General features: G+C 43.7%; 1 protein-coding gene across 7 annotated transcripts in view; it reads left to right on the forward strand.

Annotated features, from left to right (window-relative positions):
• The first annotated feature begins 12,559 nt into the window (after window positions 1-12,559).
• The window catches only part of FARP2 (FERM, ARH/RhoGEF and pleckstrin domain protein 2), a 96,049-nt gene continuing 89,117 nt past the window's right edge, over window positions 12,560-19,491 (forward strand). For 3 of the 7 annotated variants that reach the window (XM_064517113.1, XM_064517117.1, XM_064517119.1), the window contains exons 1-2: window positions 13,263-13,411; window positions 18,906-19,129. In XM_064517113.1, coding sequence (XP_064373183.1) covers window positions 18,926-19,129 — 204 coding nt within the window. In that variant the 5' untranslated portion in view covers window positions 13,263-13,411; window positions 18,906-18,925. Of the gene's footprint in view, window positions 12,663-13,261; window positions 13,417-18,905; window positions 19,130-19,491 lie in introns of those variants that run through there. The other 4 variants (XM_064517116.1, XM_064517118.1, XM_064517114.1 and 1 more) reach the window with 4 other exon arrangements.

A 19,491-nucleotide genomic window follows, 5' to 3' on the forward strand; every position in this document is an offset into this window, starting at 1 on the left:
GCTCTCTCACCAAACTTTTGTGTCTTAAGTTACAACGTTAGCACAGAATGCAGCTACTTGTTGTGGGTGGTGCTTTAAGTATAAGAGGACATCATGTTCTCCAGTGAACGCTGCTTAATTTCTGGAAACACACGAAGGGTGTTTGATCTTTGTACTAGACGTTCCAAAATAAACTCGACTTTCTGTGAAACTACTTCAGCCAGTCCTATGGCTGTTACAGATTAAGAGCATGAGGCTGTGTCCTTGTTCTTGGATTCCTGAGGTAGACATGAATACCAGAGGATTTTACGGCAGTCCTTTGAATTTGAAATGTGTCACTTTCTCACATGCCCTGGTCTGGACAGCTCACTTTGGATTGCTGTGTCATTGCTGGGATGTGCACATTATGCAGTCATATCATTCTACAGGGGGGTAAGACTTCTGCATGTTGTGAATCTTCATATATGCCTTTAAAGTATATTTATTTTATTTGCTTCAAGTGTTTAGTGTAGGACTGATGCATTTAAGGAAGATTCATCTTTAGTCTGTAGTGAAGGGAGAGATGAGAAAGCATCCTTGAATATGTCAGCCCTACTTTTCTGAGAGAAGACTGTTTTTCTGTGTACTGATTGTGTGTAGGTTTTTCAGAATGGTGTCCATTCTGCCAAGCATAGAAGACTATTTCGTGGACTTCAAATCCAGTTCTGGAAAGCACTGATGAAAAAGAGTTACACTAAAAGTTGCACAATGAAATCACTCCTGGAAAACTTATTACAAAAAATCTTCCAGGTTTTCTTACCAGGTAGGCTGAATGCTAAATCACAACAGACAAGTCTTGCTTTTTTCCAGTTGGCCATAAGAAAGTGTAAGGATAAGTATACTTCCATCTGCTATAAGGAAGTATATTGCAGTGAGATTGGGGTGAGCTGAAAGCTTAATCCAAAACCAGTCATAAATGTTTCTGTATGGGACATCTAGAACCAAAGAATAGAGAGAACAGCATCTTAAACCGGCACTGGACTGACCGTCCTACAGCTCAAGTTTCATTTCCAAATGTGTTGCTACTCATGTATATTTTGAGCAGACCATTGGGCCCCTGCTTCTTTTCACCATTCCCTCATTTTTAGACTGCAAGTTCTGTAGGCCAAGGAACTATTTCTCATTATATCTAGTGCAATGGAGACCATGCTCTTGGTAGTATCTGTTATCTGTATCTGTATCAATTACTGCCCCGGCTGTAATTGAAATTTGCTTGGAGATACATTTGGCTGCTAAAATTTGTTAGTTTTATGCAGATAAAGAAAAACGATGGTAACTGTGGCTGTGGACTGAAATAGCATGGCAAACCTGACATGTAAAACACCTCACAAAAGTGGGTGAACTTACTGTAAGCTTTCGATTGAGAAGTGTGTGGATTAGTGCCAATGGTTCCCTTGATTCTTTTTATTATATACCTTTTGAGTAAGAAGAAAAAAAAAGATTGGGACTGCTAAAAATATTGAATTACAATATTTTAGTATAAATATTATTAAAATCATGACCAGTGAGGTAAATCCAGCTACTCATGTTAAAGTGTTCCTTGGTACGTTGGGTTACCATTGACAGTGCTAGGAGGAATTTTATGCTAATGCATTTTTGTAGGCAGCATGTCAACATACATGCTTGCATGTTGGAACAGATCTTACTTTAACTTAAATTTGCATAAAGCAGAGCTATCACATGGTTTTGGAGGAATTGTAGGGCATTTTTAGTATATGGCTATGCCGATACAGTCAAAATTTTTATATGCAATAGTGTAATACAGCTGAATACATTTGGATGCGAATTTTCTGTGTAACTGCTTTCTCTTGTGCATGTGCATCTTTCCATTTTTTTAGTTTTTTGTCTGAATGCATTTCTCATCCAATTGTCCTTCTTCTTCTATAAACATTTCTTCTCCAGTCTCTTCTTGCCCCTTCCAACCGTTCTTCAACATACTTAAGATTATTGTCTTCTGGTCTTTTTTGTACCCTTCAATAGATTTTTCTCTTCTGTCTTTAGACTCCTGCCCTTTCCTTGGTTCCTCCATTTGGTATCCTGCAAGTTTCCATCATTCTTCCCTATATCCATACCATTGGGGTGATGTTTTTTCTAGCTTCCACTGTCCTGGTTAGGATGACAGTCGGTTGCTACAGCAGGGATCCCGTTTTCTGAACATCTGAACAGTGGTTGTAGTTTGTTCCCTGGCCATCTTGCTTTTCAGCAAGGAATGAGGAAGGAGATAATTTAGAGCCTCTTGTGTACCTGTTTCAGGTCATTCTGAATATTAGGATGGCTTGGCTGGAGATCAGATTTACACCACTTGCTCCTAAGCTTTCCATTTAGTTGACACCTGTGGATAAATTAGTCATACCTCTCTCTCCATAAACACTCTAATGACCTCAGAGAGAAGTAAATAAGCGACTGAAAAGAAAGCTGTCTTGTGATGTTAGGAGAAAAGAATGTTTGGCATTTCATTAACAAACGCTACCAAAGAGGACTATATTTAGCCTCTCTCATTACAATGCACATGCACCATTTACTGGCCCGGGCAGCAATATCAAAAGGTCTAGTGCAAAAAGGGCTGGAGTGTTCTATTGCTTTATCGTCCACCACAGCTGGAAAATAGTAGGATATCTTCACAAGACTCTGAAGGAAATGGAGTTCAGGCTCATGTATTGTAACTTTGATGTCACTTGAATCACTCTGTTGTTAACAGCAGAGTTGATGGCATGAGTGCAGATGAGTATACTGTCTTCAGCTGACTGTCTTGCACCACGTGGGGTTTACACTGTGATTGACCAGCCAAATATTGCACGGATTTTGCTTTCTGAGTGCCTAGCATGGAAGTGGCTGGGAGAGGGTCAATTTATGTCCCTGTTTCATTGGCACTTCTGGCTTGGTGGCATTCTGGCTGGTGTATCTTGCTTCTCTGTCCTGAAGGAGGAATCCCATCAAAATTTTGCTAACATTTTTCACAAATTTAGTGGTTCAAAAAAAAAAAAAAAAAAAAAGTGAACCAAATATCTGCAGAGTCCTGTTTCTTGACCTGTGTTCTAAAAAAAAAAAAAAAGACACAGACACACACACACAGCCCAAACCAACTTTTTTTTCCCTGCGTTTCTCTGGACATTTTGTAGTAGATCCTGAGATGTTGCATGTTTTATGGAAGTGTCTGAAATAGAGAGTAAACAAGGCTGTTAATTACTGACGGTCTGTGGAATATCCCAAAAAGTCGAGCAAAGGAAGCAGGAGACCTGCATGGATGAACAAGGAGCTCCTGGCAAAACTCAAACAGAAGAAGGAAGTGACAGGTAACCTCCGAGGAATATAGGGACGTTGTCCAAGTACACAGGGATGTGACTAGGAAGGCTAAGGCCAATCTGGAGTTGAATCTGTCGAGGGATGTCAAGGACAACAAGAAGGACTTCTACAAATACACCAGTAACAAAAGGAAGACTAGGGAAAATGTGGGCCCACTGCTGAATGGAGCAGGGGCCCTGGTGAGCAAGGACACAGAAAAGGCAGAGATCCTGAATGCCGGCTTTACCTCAGTCTTTATGGATAAGACTTGACCCTCAGGAATCCGAGGCTCTGGAGCCCAGAGAGAAAGTCTGGAGCAAGGAAGACTTTGCTTTGGTGCAGGAGGATTGGGTTAGGGATCACTTTAGCAAACTGGACATCTACAAGTCCAGGGGCCCTGATGGCATGCACCCACAAGCACTGAGGGACCTGGCCAATGTCACTGCAAAGCCACTCTCAGTCATCTTGGAAAGGTCCTGGCCATCAGGAGAGGACTGAGAGAAAGCAAATGTCATTCCAGCCTTCAGAAAGGGCAAGAAGGAGCACCCAGGGAACCACAGGTCAGTCAGCCTCACCTCAATCCCTGGGAAGGTGATGGAGCAGCTAGTCCTGGAGACCATTGCCAAGCACAGGAAGGACAAGAAGGTGATGAGGAATAGCCAGCATGGATTCACAAAGGGCAAATCATGTTTAACCAAACCGATAGCCTTCCAGGATGGAATGATGGGATGGGTAGATGAGAGGAGAGCAGTGGCTGTTGTCTCCCTTGACTTTAGGAAGGCTTTGGACACTGTCTCCCATAGCATCCTCATAGGCAAGTTGATAAAGTACAGGCTAGATGAGCAGACAGGGAGAGGGACTGAAAAGTGGCTGAATGGCAGAGCTCCAAGGGTTGTGATGAGTGGTTCAAAGTCTTCTTGGAGGGCTGTAACTCACAGCATACCCCAGGGGACAAGACTGGGTCTAACACTGAGTTCCTGCTGGCAGAAGCTCTAAAAGGATTCCTGCAGTGGAAAGAGGTTTCATCTGAGTCATTAAAACACTCTGTAATTGACCTTGCTGTAGAACTTTGCCTACAGGCAGCAATTCCAGCGTCCATGCTCTTTTAAGCTGTAGTGAATTTCTTCAGAGGCCTAAAATGAACATTTCTGCTAACTTACTACTGTCATAGAGCCTTTTTCCCCACTACATTTGTCACCTTTTTCTGGAGATGGTTAATAGTGGTTCTGGGCTGCAGTACCTCATCCTGTTGGGAGTCACATTGCCTAGAAAGCAAAAGGGTGGGAATGCAATTCAGTTTACCAATGAGGCAGGTATTTTCCCAATGTTAGAGCAACTGTTGGTGTCATAGCTTTGTCCTCCTGGAATAGCTTCTCTTGTGTGATGATCTGCTGCTAGAGCACATAGGCAGACTGTTACAGAGCACAGTATTCTTAAGGATCTCTTCATCATCCCAAAATGAGTGTGCTCTGTTTCCAGCTTGTTAATGCTGTTGATGTCAAGGTTGGAATGATGCTGAAGTCAGCCTGTTGTCACAGTAATCTGGTGAAAGCGTGCACAGTGAAATCAAATTTGGAGTAAATCTGGGTCAAGTCCAGAACCTGGGAACAGAGGGAGTGTGAGGAGAAAGAAAAGGTTTGTCTGAGGAGCGCTTTGATGGCTGACTGTTGACAGTGCAGTCCAGAGGTGATAGGGTTGTCTGGGCCTGGCTTATAGCAATTTAAGGGTGTGTCGAAGTTTCAGGTGTGTTGGGGAGTTTCTACAGTGTTTAGCAAGGCGAGATCTTCTGATGTAGCTGTAACTTTGCAAGTTGAGTTTCGGTGCTTGAAATACAGTAGACAAATGAAGCTCATTTCCGCCCACGGGAATGGGATCCTGTAAATCTAGCAAGACAGAGAAGGTGTCCAGCTATCTGAGACAGAGAACAACATGCTTTTCAGAAACTACCTCTGGCTAGAGCAGAGGCAGTCCTGCAGACAGCCTGTTCAGCTGTGAGAGACAGGTCCCGCAAGGCAAGGGGTGCAGTGCTTTGATTGCTGTGGGAAAGACAGAGCTCCTTGAGAGGGACAGAATGAGGAGAGCTGCTAACTCTGCTAAGCCTATGGCTAACTTCTGCTCATTTTGTCTGAAACCCAGTATAAACGGCTTTGTAGAACATGCACCTAATTATTCATGCTCTAGTCTCAGCCCTCCTTGGATCCTTAACATTGCACATGGCCTCTGTGGTGATGTAACTAGTGACGGACGGGTCAGATTTAATGTATGGTTCAATCCCACCAAAGGTCCAAGTTGCCAGATACAAATTTCTGCTTAACCACATAAGTTACGTGAAGGAAAGTCATGGCAAAAGGTCAGAGATATTTGAGTTATATGACAGCCACTAGCAGCTTCCCTGTATTGAGCTGTCTTGCTGAAAGTGTCTCACTCTGGCAGTTCTCCTCCGTAGCTTATTGAGAAACAAATTGGGGCTGGTGGGGCAAGGAGAAGGAATCACCTCACCTTTATAAGCTGGTGCCAGAAATTCCTGGGAAAATTCCCATGTAGGGAACAAACAGCTCCAAAGTTTTGTGATGATAACTCCCTGTATACTATAGAATGAGTAAATAAACACACCCTGAGAGCTGATGCAAAACATTCATTAAAACAGATACTGAGCTGCTTTAACAGAGTATTTATTAAAAAAGGGAAAAGCACTGACAGTAAAATGCTTTGTTTAGAACGTGCCTGCTCCTGCACCTTGTAATTTGCAATTCCTCTGTCGTTTTAATGTTGTTGGTTTTTATTTTTTCTCATTCATTTTTACTTTTAAGAAGCTTTTCCATAATGGAGACCCTAAAACCCAGGCCAGATCCTTCCTGTAGTGGTACTTGCCCAAAGTTCAGAGCTTTATTTTCTGAAGAAAATACGTGGTTTGGATCTGCAGTGGTCTTTTAGCGAAGCACTTAGCTTGCTGACTAGCACACTATTGTACTCAAAGCAAGAAAACTGGTTTTACTCCTCCTTTCATGCCCATCAAAATAGATTCATGCTAGCTACTTTCTCTGCTTTGAAATAGAGAAAAAGCATTGCAAGAATGGGAGCGCATCTGTAGTGCAGCTGTGCACAGCAACTGGCCACAGTCCGCTTCTCTGCCTTTAGCATCAGTAGTAAGTTATGTTCTCTAGTCTCTGGCCTAAATAACTGGAAAAATGTGTGTGTTTGTATTTGGGGGCAGAGCGGGAAATCTAACAGTTTACTGTTTTGCTGGAAGTCCACCATTTGGTTACATCATTTTAAAAAGTAGTTTAAGGGAGCACAGTTAATCAGCATTACTGAAAACCTCAAGTCAGGTTCATTTGGCAGTAAAATAATCAGGCTGCTTACCAGGAAGGAGTACCTGTAGTTGCTTGATTTTACTTTTTATTCTGAAGCATTCTGTCTACCAAACAGGACTAGGCCTTTTCCTGTTTCTTTTATATTTAAGCTTTTTTTTTTTTTTTTTTTTTTTTTTTTTTGGTAAAACATGCATCCTTATGCTTGTGTTTTTTGTGCAGTTCTGTAAAATGAAATACACAATGTTAATACGTGACTCATGCAATGTTTCACCAAGGCTCAGGAAGAACAGAGGTGGTCTTTTCTTGTCAGCATTGCAGAGGATGGGGAGAGGGAGGGTTGCTTTTTTTTGCTGGTGTTTTTTCTCCCCAAATGCTTACAGAAGTATTTGATATAGATCTTGGAGCACTGTACAAGTCTTGACTGGATCGAATCTTGTGCAGCTCCTCAGAAGTGACAAATCCTGGCCTGAATTTAGGCATAGGAACATTAAGCAAACTTCAACGAGATTTAAAAAAAAAAATGGGGTGACTCCCCATTTTGTCTATTTATGTGTTTTTTTCAGGCCATACTGCTTCAAGCACACTTGGATAATCTCATCATGTAAGTTTTTATTAGCAGAAAAAGAAAAGTAAACTGCATAGTTGTAGAAAATGCTGTTTTATTGGTCCATTTGCTTAATTCTTAGGCTGCTACGGCCACAGGACCACTAATATCTGTTGAAAATCTTCTAGGATTCATTTTAAAACAAATTTAGGGCAATTCTGGGGTGATTTGCATTCTTCTGCAATAGGACAGTTTTACCACTAGGAGGCAATGTACAATTGACTTTAACATCTATTATTTTCTCTGTAGCTGTAAGTGAAGAAAATACGTGGCACAGTTTGCAGGTTTTGCCTGGACTTTTGTTCAAGTTAGTATGTGGCTCAACAGTCACCTTTGCCTTTACAAAGGTGATTTTTGTACTGTTGATTCAGAACTGCTGCTGGCTGTAGACCGAACCTTCTCGGTAGGAAGAACCTGTTTAGGCAGGTAAACTTATCGGTCGGAAAGATGTTGCAAAGCAAGTGCCTGCATGTGTGTGCGCGCACAGGTATGAACACATGTTGTGCTTAATTTGTTTCTTGTAATTCATTCACCATGAGAGCTAACTTAAAATAGGGATATGGCTATGAAAGTCAAAGTAGGTGATTAAAATAATAATAATAAAAAAAGATTGCGTCCAGTAATTTTTCTGTAAGCAGACTAGCAGAAATTTTTCCTATATGTAGGTGTCTTTGTTTATTTTAAAGAATTGGATAATATCAAAGGTGTAATTCTAAATCCATGGTCTAAGGCTAGTGGAAGGGGGGAAAAAAGGTATTTAAGATTGGAGGTAGGGAAAAAATAGAGTCTACAAATTTCTGTATCATGGAAATCAGTTTCTCTAGTTTGTTTAGCAAGATACTGCTAATAATGAGCATCTTTAACACCAGATCTCTGCCAGCAGAATGAGGGGCCATTCTGCCAGTTTTCAAAGTAGCTTCATTCAATACTGTTAAAGAACATTATTTCTCCTGTATCTCCAGGTAAGTATTAACATTAAGTGAACCTGGAGTAAAAAGGTCCGATTCTGAAAAGAAATGTGTCTGTCTTTGACGTTTATTCTTTGTGCCAATCATGTGGATCAAATCTCTGGTTATCCAGCAGTTTCCATTTGTCTTGATCTTTTTTTTTTTTTTGCCCTGCATATTTCAGTCTATAGATGAAATTATATGATTTCAGTCTCTTCTCTCTCACATTTTTCTACCATTTGGAGTACAAGTGGGTTATGACTAAGAAAAATACCTGACTATGGTAGTTCCAGTTGAAACTGGCTTGGTTTTCCTGCTCGAGATGTGGTCTGATGCAACTCTCAGCAGGTTAGGTAGAGAATTTGTCACCGATGACACAGGTTGAGGAATGATTCAACAAGCCCCGTAGGCCATTCCCTACTGAGATAGCTGTGTCCATGGGAAAGCCAGGCTGGAGAATGGACCTGTGAGACAAAGGACCTAGTCTCGTGCCTCTGGCTCCGCAGTTACCAAACCACGCAGTACCCGCGTGAGCTCTTCTAGAAACTCTTCTTTCGGAGCAGGAGTATGACTGGGGAAATCACTAATTTTCATGACGCACGACCCAGGTTGCAAAATTCATTTTTGCTCATCGTGGGGCTTCGATTGGCCTACCTCCAAGGAAAGCCGTACCAATTTGTCTTCACGTCTTTACCTTGGACGTGCCTACTCATCGTCATTCCACCGTTGCTGTGTAACATGCTGGAGACGTGAATTGGTGATGTGTAGCCTAGTTAAAATGTAGAAACATGGCATATGTGGTATAAAGTGCTGGCCTGAATTACTGTAATTGTTTTCATTCTGAGCTGTATCTACTTCATGCTATAGAGGAAAGGGGAGACATAATGGAAGTTTTTGGAATTACTTGCCTCTTATGTGATATGAGACTTCTGTTGAAATATATAAATGGAAAATACATGCTGGCATTTATAATTCAGCTTCTGCTGCTCATATGTACTTTTTTTTAGCAATTTGGTACCTAGTAGTTGTGGTTGGAGAGTTTTAGGAAAAATAACTTTTGTCATATTGAGAAAAGTATGATCATGCTAATCAGACTTTTCCCTTCACCGCAAGCACAGGGCCCTGTTATTAAATCACGGATTCGTATTTAGTTATATTGGCAATATAATGAAATCAGATCCTGTACAGAACTTGGCATCATTAATGCTGGCCAGCAAGGTTTCTCTGGAAATGAACTCAACTGCTAACAGAAGATAACCAGACTGACTTTAGGAAGAAGAGAGCAAGAAGTGACTCATCTTGTGGTATTGCTTCCTTAACTGGAACTTAGGAATGTCTAAAGCAAGCTTTAGGAGAAAGCACTGCTTGTTTTTATTTTACTCTAACTAGGGAAAAGGCCCCTTTGTTTTCCAGATCACCTTAAGATCCTGGCAGAGCTAGACTTCTCAATAGTGCGTTTGAAAATAACTGTACATCCCTCACATTATAACAGCATTTTTCTAGTCCCATTGACTCAGTGAAGCTACTCATCAATTCCCAAGAGCGGGTAGTTATGGACTGAAATGAATAGCAGCTAAAGAAATTAGCAACAGGATCGTTTTCAATCTTCAGAGTTTCTTTTTGGCATGAGGAAGAACTTGAAAAGGAAGAGGCTTCCAGATGCCGTTTTTCTGGGCTGGGTAAGAAGTCCACTTTGCAGAACTTCTGATCTTCGTCAAGAGCGTGATCAAAGAAAGAGTTTTAAATCATAGTATAATAAAAGGATAATTTTAATTGTCCCAGTCAGGCCAACAAAAGAATATTATTTGGATTATCTTTAATATCATGGGTGAATGAGTTACTCATTGTCACTTCTTGTATCACAAGGATAAAATGGTACTTTGTCCTGACGCTGCATCCTTCCAATAGCAGCAGATCACTTTCATATGCAACGAAATTATTCCTCTTCTAGCTGTGTTCCCTAAACTTCCTCCTCCTGTAAGGAATTCAAACCTACTGTCTGGATGCTCAAAACACTTGTCTTCATGGGACTGTGGAAACTGGTCTTTGCATTTCTATTTCCAATGCAGATGGGTGTGACGAACATGTTGATTTGGTCTGTAGTGTGTTAGATAATACATGAAGGATTAATATTAGCATCCATTTGGCCTCCCTTTAGGTTTCAAACTCATTCATCAAGAGCTGTGTCTCTAGCATGTTTTGTGTGTAAGTCTATAGCTTAGAGGTTCAGCTTGATAAGGCACTTGCTATTCGTAGCCTGTTTGGCTGGGATTAGGATTCGCACCATCCCCTCGTGGGCTGCTGCATGCTAAATGACTGAAGGGGTGCAAAGGCCAGAGGATGTGTCTGTTTGTCTTTTTTTCTTCTACCCTGTAAGTGGAGCTCTTTGAAATGGTCTCCTCATTCTTTTCTTCTCTCTGCTCCCGATAGGAGGAACTGAAATGGCAGATAGTGCCATGGCCATTAACAGCCTGGTCTTAAGCACGCAAGCAGAGGTGTGGAAGGGGATTGTGGCTTCTCTAACAGGAACCGGTGTAGAAAGGTTTTAGCATCTAGGCAGCAATAGGTGCCGCGTACCATCAGTATGGATATGGTGTTTGGGCCCTGAAGAACTGGGAGTGAAAGTACGAAAAGAAGAGTTCTTAGGGTTCAGGCTGATGGCAAGTAAATTGTTCTCAAAGAAATGCTTGTGCATCCAGCTAAACTCCTCATGCTATGGTGAAAAGTCTACATTTTTTGACTCTGGTGAGCAGAATGAGCTGCTTTTAGAAACAGATGTACTGGGTATGTGGACACTTAAACACACAGAACCTTTAGTGCCTTTTCATTACTGGATTGTTTCAGCTCAGTAAATTACATGTGTTTTGTGTGAGCAATAAAAGTAAGCAATATATAGTGAAGCATAAACAGCAGGGTGTCGACACTTCCAAGGACTCTACCGTATCTATAATTACTGCTTCCTCTCTTTAACTGTTGTGCTACGTTCCTTTTAAAGCAATCATGTCAGGTTTGTTCTCCAATTTAGCAAGAGCTCCTTTTTTGCACAAGAAAATTTCTGTGCTCTTTTTAAATGTTAGGATAGATGATTGAAATAAAGATGACTCTGAAATGTCTGCAGTTTAAAGGATGTGGAAGTGTATTAGCACTTAAGCTGAGAATAAAATTGACTGCTCCGTTTCCATTGCCGTGTGGAAGTGCAATGCAAATGGTAGGCAAAACAGGATGCTGAAAAATCCATTTCCATTACGAAAGCACCTGAGTTTATTGGAATCACAAGTGTTATTATGAATACAGTTATTGAAAATGCTATGTGTATTTTTACGACTTCTGTAACTTTTGCTTTTTGCATGAATGAGATTCTTCAGTTCCATTTCAGTTTTTAAAGAGAATGAATAATGAGACACATTTTTAAAAACTTTGGTTTTTTTGTTGTTATTATTTTTATTTTAAGAGATGAGAATGTTGCTAGTCAGGAATTACTCATTACATCTGTGATTGAGTTTTGTTTTCTTAACCAGATGGATGAGAGTGCTGAAGCTGCTCCAGGTCAAAAGGGCTGTTCTGCACGGTTTAGGTGCTTTGTTAAAACAAAAGCCATGCGCCATGCTATTGTTTTGTTTTTCAAAGTGTTGTGAAAAGGCGAAATTCTCAGATACAAGGTGATTCTTAGCATTTCTTGTGCCAGTGGCCTTCTATCCTTCCCTTTCCCAGAAAAGCCTAAGTGTGTATCTCATTTCTATTGCTCCTCTTCCTGAACAGTAGAATCTGCTGAGATGTGGTCTGCCAGCTGGAAGAGGTTTGTAAAAGGCAGTCTGTTTTCGGTGGAGATGTTTTCCCGACTGCCCTGTTACCAGCCAGCCCCAGAATCTGCTTTTGGAGCACTGAGCATCCAGAGGGTGCGAAAATCTGTTCAGCTGGGACACGTCTGGCTTCAAATATTCATCCTGCACTGAATTTCCTACAGTATTTGGTTCTCATCTGCATTATTCGGGGACATGCTCACTGGTTCAGCAGGAGGAGGAGGAGTTTCCAAAGGTCTTCAGCCCCCTCAGCCAGATACGCTGGTCTCAGTGCGTGGGTGCAGCAGCCTTGCCCTCTCTCCTTTCCTTTCTCTAGTGCTGTGGCTGTTCCTATCCCTATTTATTTAATGTTTGCATGCATGTGAAGAAGACAGCTGCCTACATGAAGACCTGGCCTGTTCGTTATTCAGAGCAAATGGTGCCCTCCTCATGCTGGAAAAAATACCCCTTGTTTTAGCACGATCCTAAAAGCTTAGGGACATTGATTAAACAGCGGTACGGGGAAGCGAAGGGTATTGCAGCCCCGCATGGTGGAACAGGAGTACAAAAAAGCTCGAAAGCAGGAATCGCTTGATTTTTAAATGCCTCCATCTCTTTGGATCGTTTTGTAGGGTCTCGAATTCCCCCGGGAACGCCGAACCCGCAGCCCAGATCCTGCTTCAGTCGCGACATTCGCCGGGACGCTCGGGGAGGAGGAGTAAGTCACCGGCGTACTGTATTTTTGGTCTGACATTTATTAATGGCAGGGTGCAGGACGGCCGCCCCGAGAGCTCGGCGGCGCCTTTTCCCCGTGGGGGTCACGAGCCGCCGCGGAGGGGCCGGTGCCCGCGGCGAGAGGCATTCCAGAGGCTCGAGTGGGCACGGGGCGGCCAGGCACGCCGCCCGGCTTCCCTCAAGGGCTCAATTCAGCAGCGGCCCTTCTGTCTGGGTTCGGCGCCTATAGAAACAGAGGCTTTTTGTTTGTTTGCTTGTTTGTTTCCCGATGAGCGCAAAGGCTGGAACTAAGCAAGACCGAGCTCTCGAGCTGTTGCTTTTATCTCAGCGCCTGGCCAGGTACGCCGGGCCCTGCTTTTTAGGGCTGCTGGCCGTGCAAACACCCACCGTGGCAGTGCCCCGCCTGTTGATGAAGGGGGACGGGGCTGTCCCGTCGTTCCCGCGTCTCAGCTGCCCTCAAAGCCGGGACTGAGGCTTGCCGGGGCCGGGCCTAGAACCCGCGACCCCGCGGCCCGCCCGGGCTGGGGGTGGGGCGCCCCTCGGGCGTAGCCCCGCCTCCCGACGCCGGCCGCCCAATGGAGGCGCGCGGCTGGCGGGGCGGGCGGTGCTGGCGCGCGCGGCGGGGCCGGCGCTGGGCCAGTGCGCGCGGGCTGCGCGGGGACGGGGCGCGCCATGGCCGCCTGAGGCGCGCGGGGGACGGCGACCGGCTCGCGCCCGGCCCGGCCGTTGGAGGTGAGGTGAGGCGCGGCGCGGCGCTCCCCTTCCCTCAGCGCTGTCGCGGCGCGCTGCGAGCCGCGGTGACGGGACGCGCGGCGCCTGCAGGCCGCTCTGGATACGCTGGGCCGGGCTGCGGGGGAGCGGGGCGGCGGCGGGGCCGGGCTCGGCGGCCGAGCGATCCCCCTCCGCCTGCCGCCGCGGGGCCGGAAAACCCAACTTTCTCCTTCGGGTAGGGCGGGTTTCGTGCTGGCGTTGCTGGCAGCCTGCCGCAGTCGCTTTGTAACTCCGGTTTCAGGTTAGAGCTATCTGAGTGCCGGCTGCCCCCGCCTACCTCACCCGTTGTTTACGGTATCGCTGCGATTTGGCCTTTTCGGGGTATTTCGGTACGCGCCGTCCCGCTTTCTGTGGGCTTGTTGTCGCGTGTCTGTGCTGCAGCCTCTCTGAAAGGTGTCGCCCGCTTTACTTGATGTTTTGTGCCTTTAACTTCGTTTGTCGTGGCTTTTACTTATACTCAAAACTGTCAATAAGGACACTCGTCGTCGTTTTTGGGCCGATTCCTCTTCTTGCTTCGAACGCTTAGTTGTAGCGGGATTCAGATTAGAGAGCGAGGGCGGCTTTGGGGGAAGATGGGAGGAAGGTGGATTTTTATCGTGTATGGTAGTGGAAAGCCTTCATGTTTTACTGCACGTGTGCTTGTATGTGTTGTTTCCCGCCTCCCTCGAAATGCTGCTGCAGGTGAGACGTGAAAGGATTACTGGAATCTCTCTTTTGAGTTGATACCTTTTTCTTCTGTCTCGTTAAGTATTTTCAGTGCAAATAGAAGCAGAGAAGATACTCGAGAGAAGAATCCATCCAGGAGAGTTGTTGAGCCAGTAGGTAGTAAGTAGTCTGCTGGCAGGGCTTACGAGCCGGTGGTAGGACTCGGATGTGAGGGAGTAGTGCTGTATTGCTCTAATAACTTCCTCTAATCAGTTAAACGAGCATTGTAAACAGAAGCTGGAGTGAGAGCCACTAGAATAGGCCTTGGACAGGACAGTGCTCAGGGATGGAGAGGAAGAAATTAGTAAGTTCACTTGATTCTTTATGCCTCATACCTAATGATTTAAAACCTTATTTTTGAAATTTAGCATTCTCCTGGCTGAGCAGGTTCTTGAAATGGTCTGGTTTTGAAGTCTCTTGTTTAGGGAATGCTCTAAGGGTCTTTGGCTGCTCTGATGGAGAGGAGTGTACATCTTTGCTCATCAGTATTTTGATTCTGTTTAAGAGGTTTGAGCATTTGTTCCTTTGATTTCTCAGGGACCAGCGGTGGTCCTTCCCTGTGTACATCCCTCCATGCCTTTTCGGGGAAGCTTTAGAGCTTGAGGTCTCCCAGCGTGTTATGGTTCCAACCACAGAAGTACACAATCGCAAGACAGAGCGACGAGACCCTTTTCATTGTATAATAAGAGATAGTATTTGTAGTGGATGTGAAGAGTTTGGGTTTATAAGGATAGCCACGTGCACCCACAAGAGCATCTTTTGTCCTGATGTGACTGAGGTCTCGTATTCTTCCTCTCCTTTTTCTGTACTTGTTGGATGCCTGAAGCGTCAGTTGGTGTTGACTTGGCAATTCTGCTTGGAAATAACGTATAGTAATCTTTATGTGTGGTTATTGCCAGCAAAAATAGTAAAAGATTAAAGCTTGCTGCTGGTGAACTGAAGGCAGTGGTTTTTAGGGACCTGTTTTGAGAGCTATCCAAGAAAGCTTGTCCCTGCTGTGAGTACCTCCTCACTGGTCTTCAAGGTAGCTCTCAATCAGTAGGTCTTCTGGAATTCCTTAGATGTGAGAGGTGTGAATTACCCTTTTTGTACTTGGCATTTGGGAAATTTGGTTTACTTCAGACTAGCGGTCTTTTTATAGCCTAAAGATGAAGCATCTTAGTGGCCATCTCTTAGTCACTGACCAAAAGATACTGTACTCCGATGGGTTCTCTTGAAAACCTTGGTATCTTGCATAGGCATATCCTCAGGTATAAGCTGTCTTTTCAGATTTAATGCTAGCTGAAGGTGCTGTCTAGCTTCTGAAAAGTGAGTTTATTCCATCAAAGGGGAAAAGATAAAATTCATTGCATCTTTGAAGCTATTTCAGACAGACAAAAAGTACATAGCTACCTAAAGCTTTAAAGCTTTGCTACTAGCTGCTCCTTCAGAATTACTTGCAGCTGAGGGTGATGGTCCTGCTTAAAGGAAATTACCAGGATAGGCACCCATGCAAATAAGCTTAAGGTGGGTGAATGTAAGGAAGATCTTTTGCTTCTGACTGTTAATATTGTGGTAACATTGCACTCTGTATTGGTGAAAACGTAAATGAGACCTTGTTCTGGCTTGCCTGGAGTGGGAGGCTCTCTTTTGCTTGCTGTTGGACGCTTTCTCCGCTCCGCAAGTAGAGCGTCTCTTTCTTCCCGACGCTTGCAGTTTGGTTAGTACTGCCCCACGCTCTTAGTTTTAGGGGCTGCTGTATAGGCCAGGCTGTTTGGGGATTTTTAATAATTGTAAAAGTGCCAGTACAACGTACTAGGAAGGAACTACATTTGAGATAGAGAGATACTCACAAATGTTTTGCCAGAAATAAGGAAATTCTTTTCTGGACAAGTGTGTCTGGCTTCTGCGTTTTGTATTTTCTGCCTAGATGCTTTTTAGACCTTCAAAATCTCCTGAATATATACTGGCTGGGGACTAGTGTGTGTGGGGGGGTGTAAATATTTTCAGGTGTGTGTCATTAGCAAGATGTGAGGCCGTGCCCTGTTGAATTTACTTTCCCTGTTAACACCTGTGAGGAAGGAAGGACTTTGCCATCTGCAGTTTCCATTTGACATGACTTTCATTTCTTCTGGCTTGTCACTGCAGTGAGTAAAAATACCCAGGAACTTCTAGTTTAGTTTGGAGCTGAACTGTCTGTCTTGTATGCCTTCCAGAACCAACTAGCGTCAGCTGCAGTGGAAGCTGCAGAAGTCACTGTTAACTCACCTTCTCCTGTCTGCTTGAAGGCCCCCCGCCAATTCCATAGCTGTCACCGTTCAGGTTGAATATTTGAAGTGTCTGGTCCTTCTAATAGCTTTTATTCAGACCAAGATGAATGTGTTTATGGAGTGCTAATTGTAGGTGCGGTTCTGTTGCAACTTTAGTTGCTTGAAGTTCCTGAATAGCAGTAGCAAAGACTTAGTATACTTTTAAGTGACACGGTCTCAAAGCAATGTTAGGAAACTGAGCTCTGGCTTCTTTATGGATTAGTAGTTAGAGATGTTACCAGTGCAAGTGTGTCTGCTGATCTCTTTTGTGGTGGTTTTAAAATTTATGTTCTAGAAGTTTCTTTTCTGCTGTAAGTGGCCACATGAACAGGGAAGTACACTGAAATGATATGAACCAAACAAAGTGTGAGGGAAAACTTTCTGCTAATTTGTCATTAATAAAACTAGTAGATCGGCTAGTAGGCAGTGTATGTTCTCAACCTACTTCTTAGATTGAGAACATCCTTCTGATGCTTTCTTGTCATGTGTGTGACCGGTAGAAAGTTTGATGTTATCTTACTATGGTGATTTTTGGACTGTGCTACTCAGGCAGGCCTGGAAGGAGAGAGACCACTGATTAAAGCAAGCCTTTTGGTAGGTGTAATTATACTACAAAGGCATCTGTCTACACTCCTGGTGAGAAGTTCATCCCTGTAGGGGTCTGCAGGTCCAAAAAAAGGAAAGGGGAGTGGGGGAAGGCTGAAATCCACTGGCCTGCAGGTCAGGAAGACAATGTTTGACCAGTCTTGTTTCATGTTCTCTTTACATGCGGAAGGATTAAAACCTAAAAAACCCCACTAATTTTAAATGACATTTAAGGTTATCTCTGTTTAACTCCACAGAGCAAGCTTTCTACCTACTCAGAGTATAAGGAGAAAAGAATGTTTTCATGATTTGCTTTTCTCCTTTTTAGACAAAGCACTTTATTACAAAACAAATATCTAACACTTCATTGATTTTCTTGTAACGTGGCAGTCATGTCCAACAGTCCAAACATGAGTTTACACATACCTTTGATTGTTCAGGCATAGTGTGGAATTTGGGAAACGCAACCAAAAGCCTGGAGGAACCCATCGGTTTCGGTGTGCGCGTTGTACTGGGAGCCTTGCAGGTTGCTGCCAATTACTTAATACAAAGGGTGAGTGCAGGGGAGCGGCTGTGTTGGATGCGTTGCAGCCTGAGCACGTGTGCCTCCTGTTCACAAGGGCTCTGCTGCAGTCTGGAAAGATTGCGACTGCTCCCATGGGGTGAGGGAGCTAGGGAGAAGCACACTGAGAAGCAAGAGCACATGGGGTTTCAGAGCACATAGCGTTTTGAAACACCTGCGACTCATTTGCTGTTTGTCGAGCCGTCATTTGGTCAGCCCTCACTCTATGGTGTTCTTTCTGTTGTACCCAGCCATTGCGATTTCTGGTATAGCAGGAGTGGTTATGAATAACTGGAGTGCTGGCATGCTAAAAGAGTCCCTAATTGCTAGAGCTGCTCTTTGAAGCTGCTGTTTATGGTGTGATTTAGAGCAGGTGAGGGGTGGTGTATTATTCCCTCGGACAGGCTAGCAGCCCGAGGACTGGAAAGCGCTGAGAGGCTTTTTCCCACTTTCTCTGGCCCTTTCCTCGCATGGCATCAAATGCTTGGCCCTGTAGAACTGGACTAGAGTACAAACAGCAACTTTGATCTCTCCCTCCTGTGTCAAATTAAACATTTGCTCTACTTGCAACAACTGCTACCAACCCGTGAAAGCAAGGAACGCTGTGTAGCGGTTGGCCTGCTTGAGCTACAGTACTTGTCTGTGACTGAGATTTTTGCAGAGTGACTTAATCTGGGTACAGTGCAGGTTTGCTAATAAGATTACAACTGTTATCTGCTCCAGAAATCTCCACTGTGAGGGCTCTGAACTGCCAGCTTGGCTGGAACAGTTACAACTTTGCGTGAGTCATCATTTTAAGGGATGAAGAAAGTTGGTTGTTCCTGTTATCGCGGGGTGTGGTCTGACTTCATTGCAAAGTCGTTGAATGGTTAGGTACCATTGAAAGGAAGAGTCCTGCTCTACCCTTGAGTGTCTGTTGCAGATGTTTTTTCCTGTGCTGTCACCAGTGCTCCTGTAGCTTGTTTAGGGAGTTAAATTGGAAGAAAAATTCGTCAATCAAGAAGTGAAAAAGTGTCAATGTGTAAAGAGGGAGGGAGCATGCAGGTGGCTAATTTGAATATCCTGTTTCCTAACTTTATTTCGGAGTAGTTTTTTTTTCCTTGCCACTTATTTTTCTTTCCAGCAGCTGGATTTTTGACCAGAGCTTGATCAAATTTTACTGGCTTTGATAGTGGGATGAAGAGCACTAAATAAGGACTTTGCATGTATGCTTCCTTGGATAGCGTTTTCTTATGGGTTGTTGGTGGGAAAACTATCTTTCAGACTGTAATTCTCTGTTTTCTTTTAGGTTTTTTTTTTTTTTTTTTTTTTTTAGACTTTGCTCACTGTTGAAAAATGGGAGAGATAGAAGGAACATACAGAGTTCTGCAGACTCCTGGCTCTCGTTTGGGGGTCCAGAAGAACACCGGAGTGAGTACCTTGGAGCCAGGACAGAATCTCTCTACTGCAATGGCATTATCACCTGCCAAAACGCATGAGAGGGATCTACAGATCAAAATAAAGATGTTGGACAACACGGTGGAAGTACTTGACATTGAGGTAAGAGAGGTTTAAACTTGATTTCAAGTACACTTAACTTCAGATAATGTAAAGCTTACAGAATGTGCTACTATACACATCTGGGAAATTTTGAGGCAATAGCCAAATAAAGATTCTTGTAGGGAACTGACCTACTTATGAGTAGGTAAATGAGTAGTGCTTCTTGTGTTTTAAAAAAAAAATCTTTTATAGGCAACAGATGTTAGTGTTAGTTAACAGACGTTTATCTGAATACAAGCGCATATACTAACAATTTTTAACTGTTAGTTGCATTGGGGTACACCAGGTATCTTCTGCCAAACTGTCCTTGCTTCCTGAGCCATATGCAGCTCTGTTGGTGTGGAGACTGGGAAACAAAAGGA

Source organism: Dromaius novaehollandiae, chromosome 9, assembly GCF_036370855.1.
Source record: "Dromaius novaehollandiae isolate bDroNov1 chromosome 9, bDroNov1.hap1, whole genome shotgun sequence".
NCBI classification, from domain to species: Eukaryota; Metazoa; Chordata; class Aves; order Casuariiformes; family Dromaiidae; genus Dromaius; species Dromaius novaehollandiae.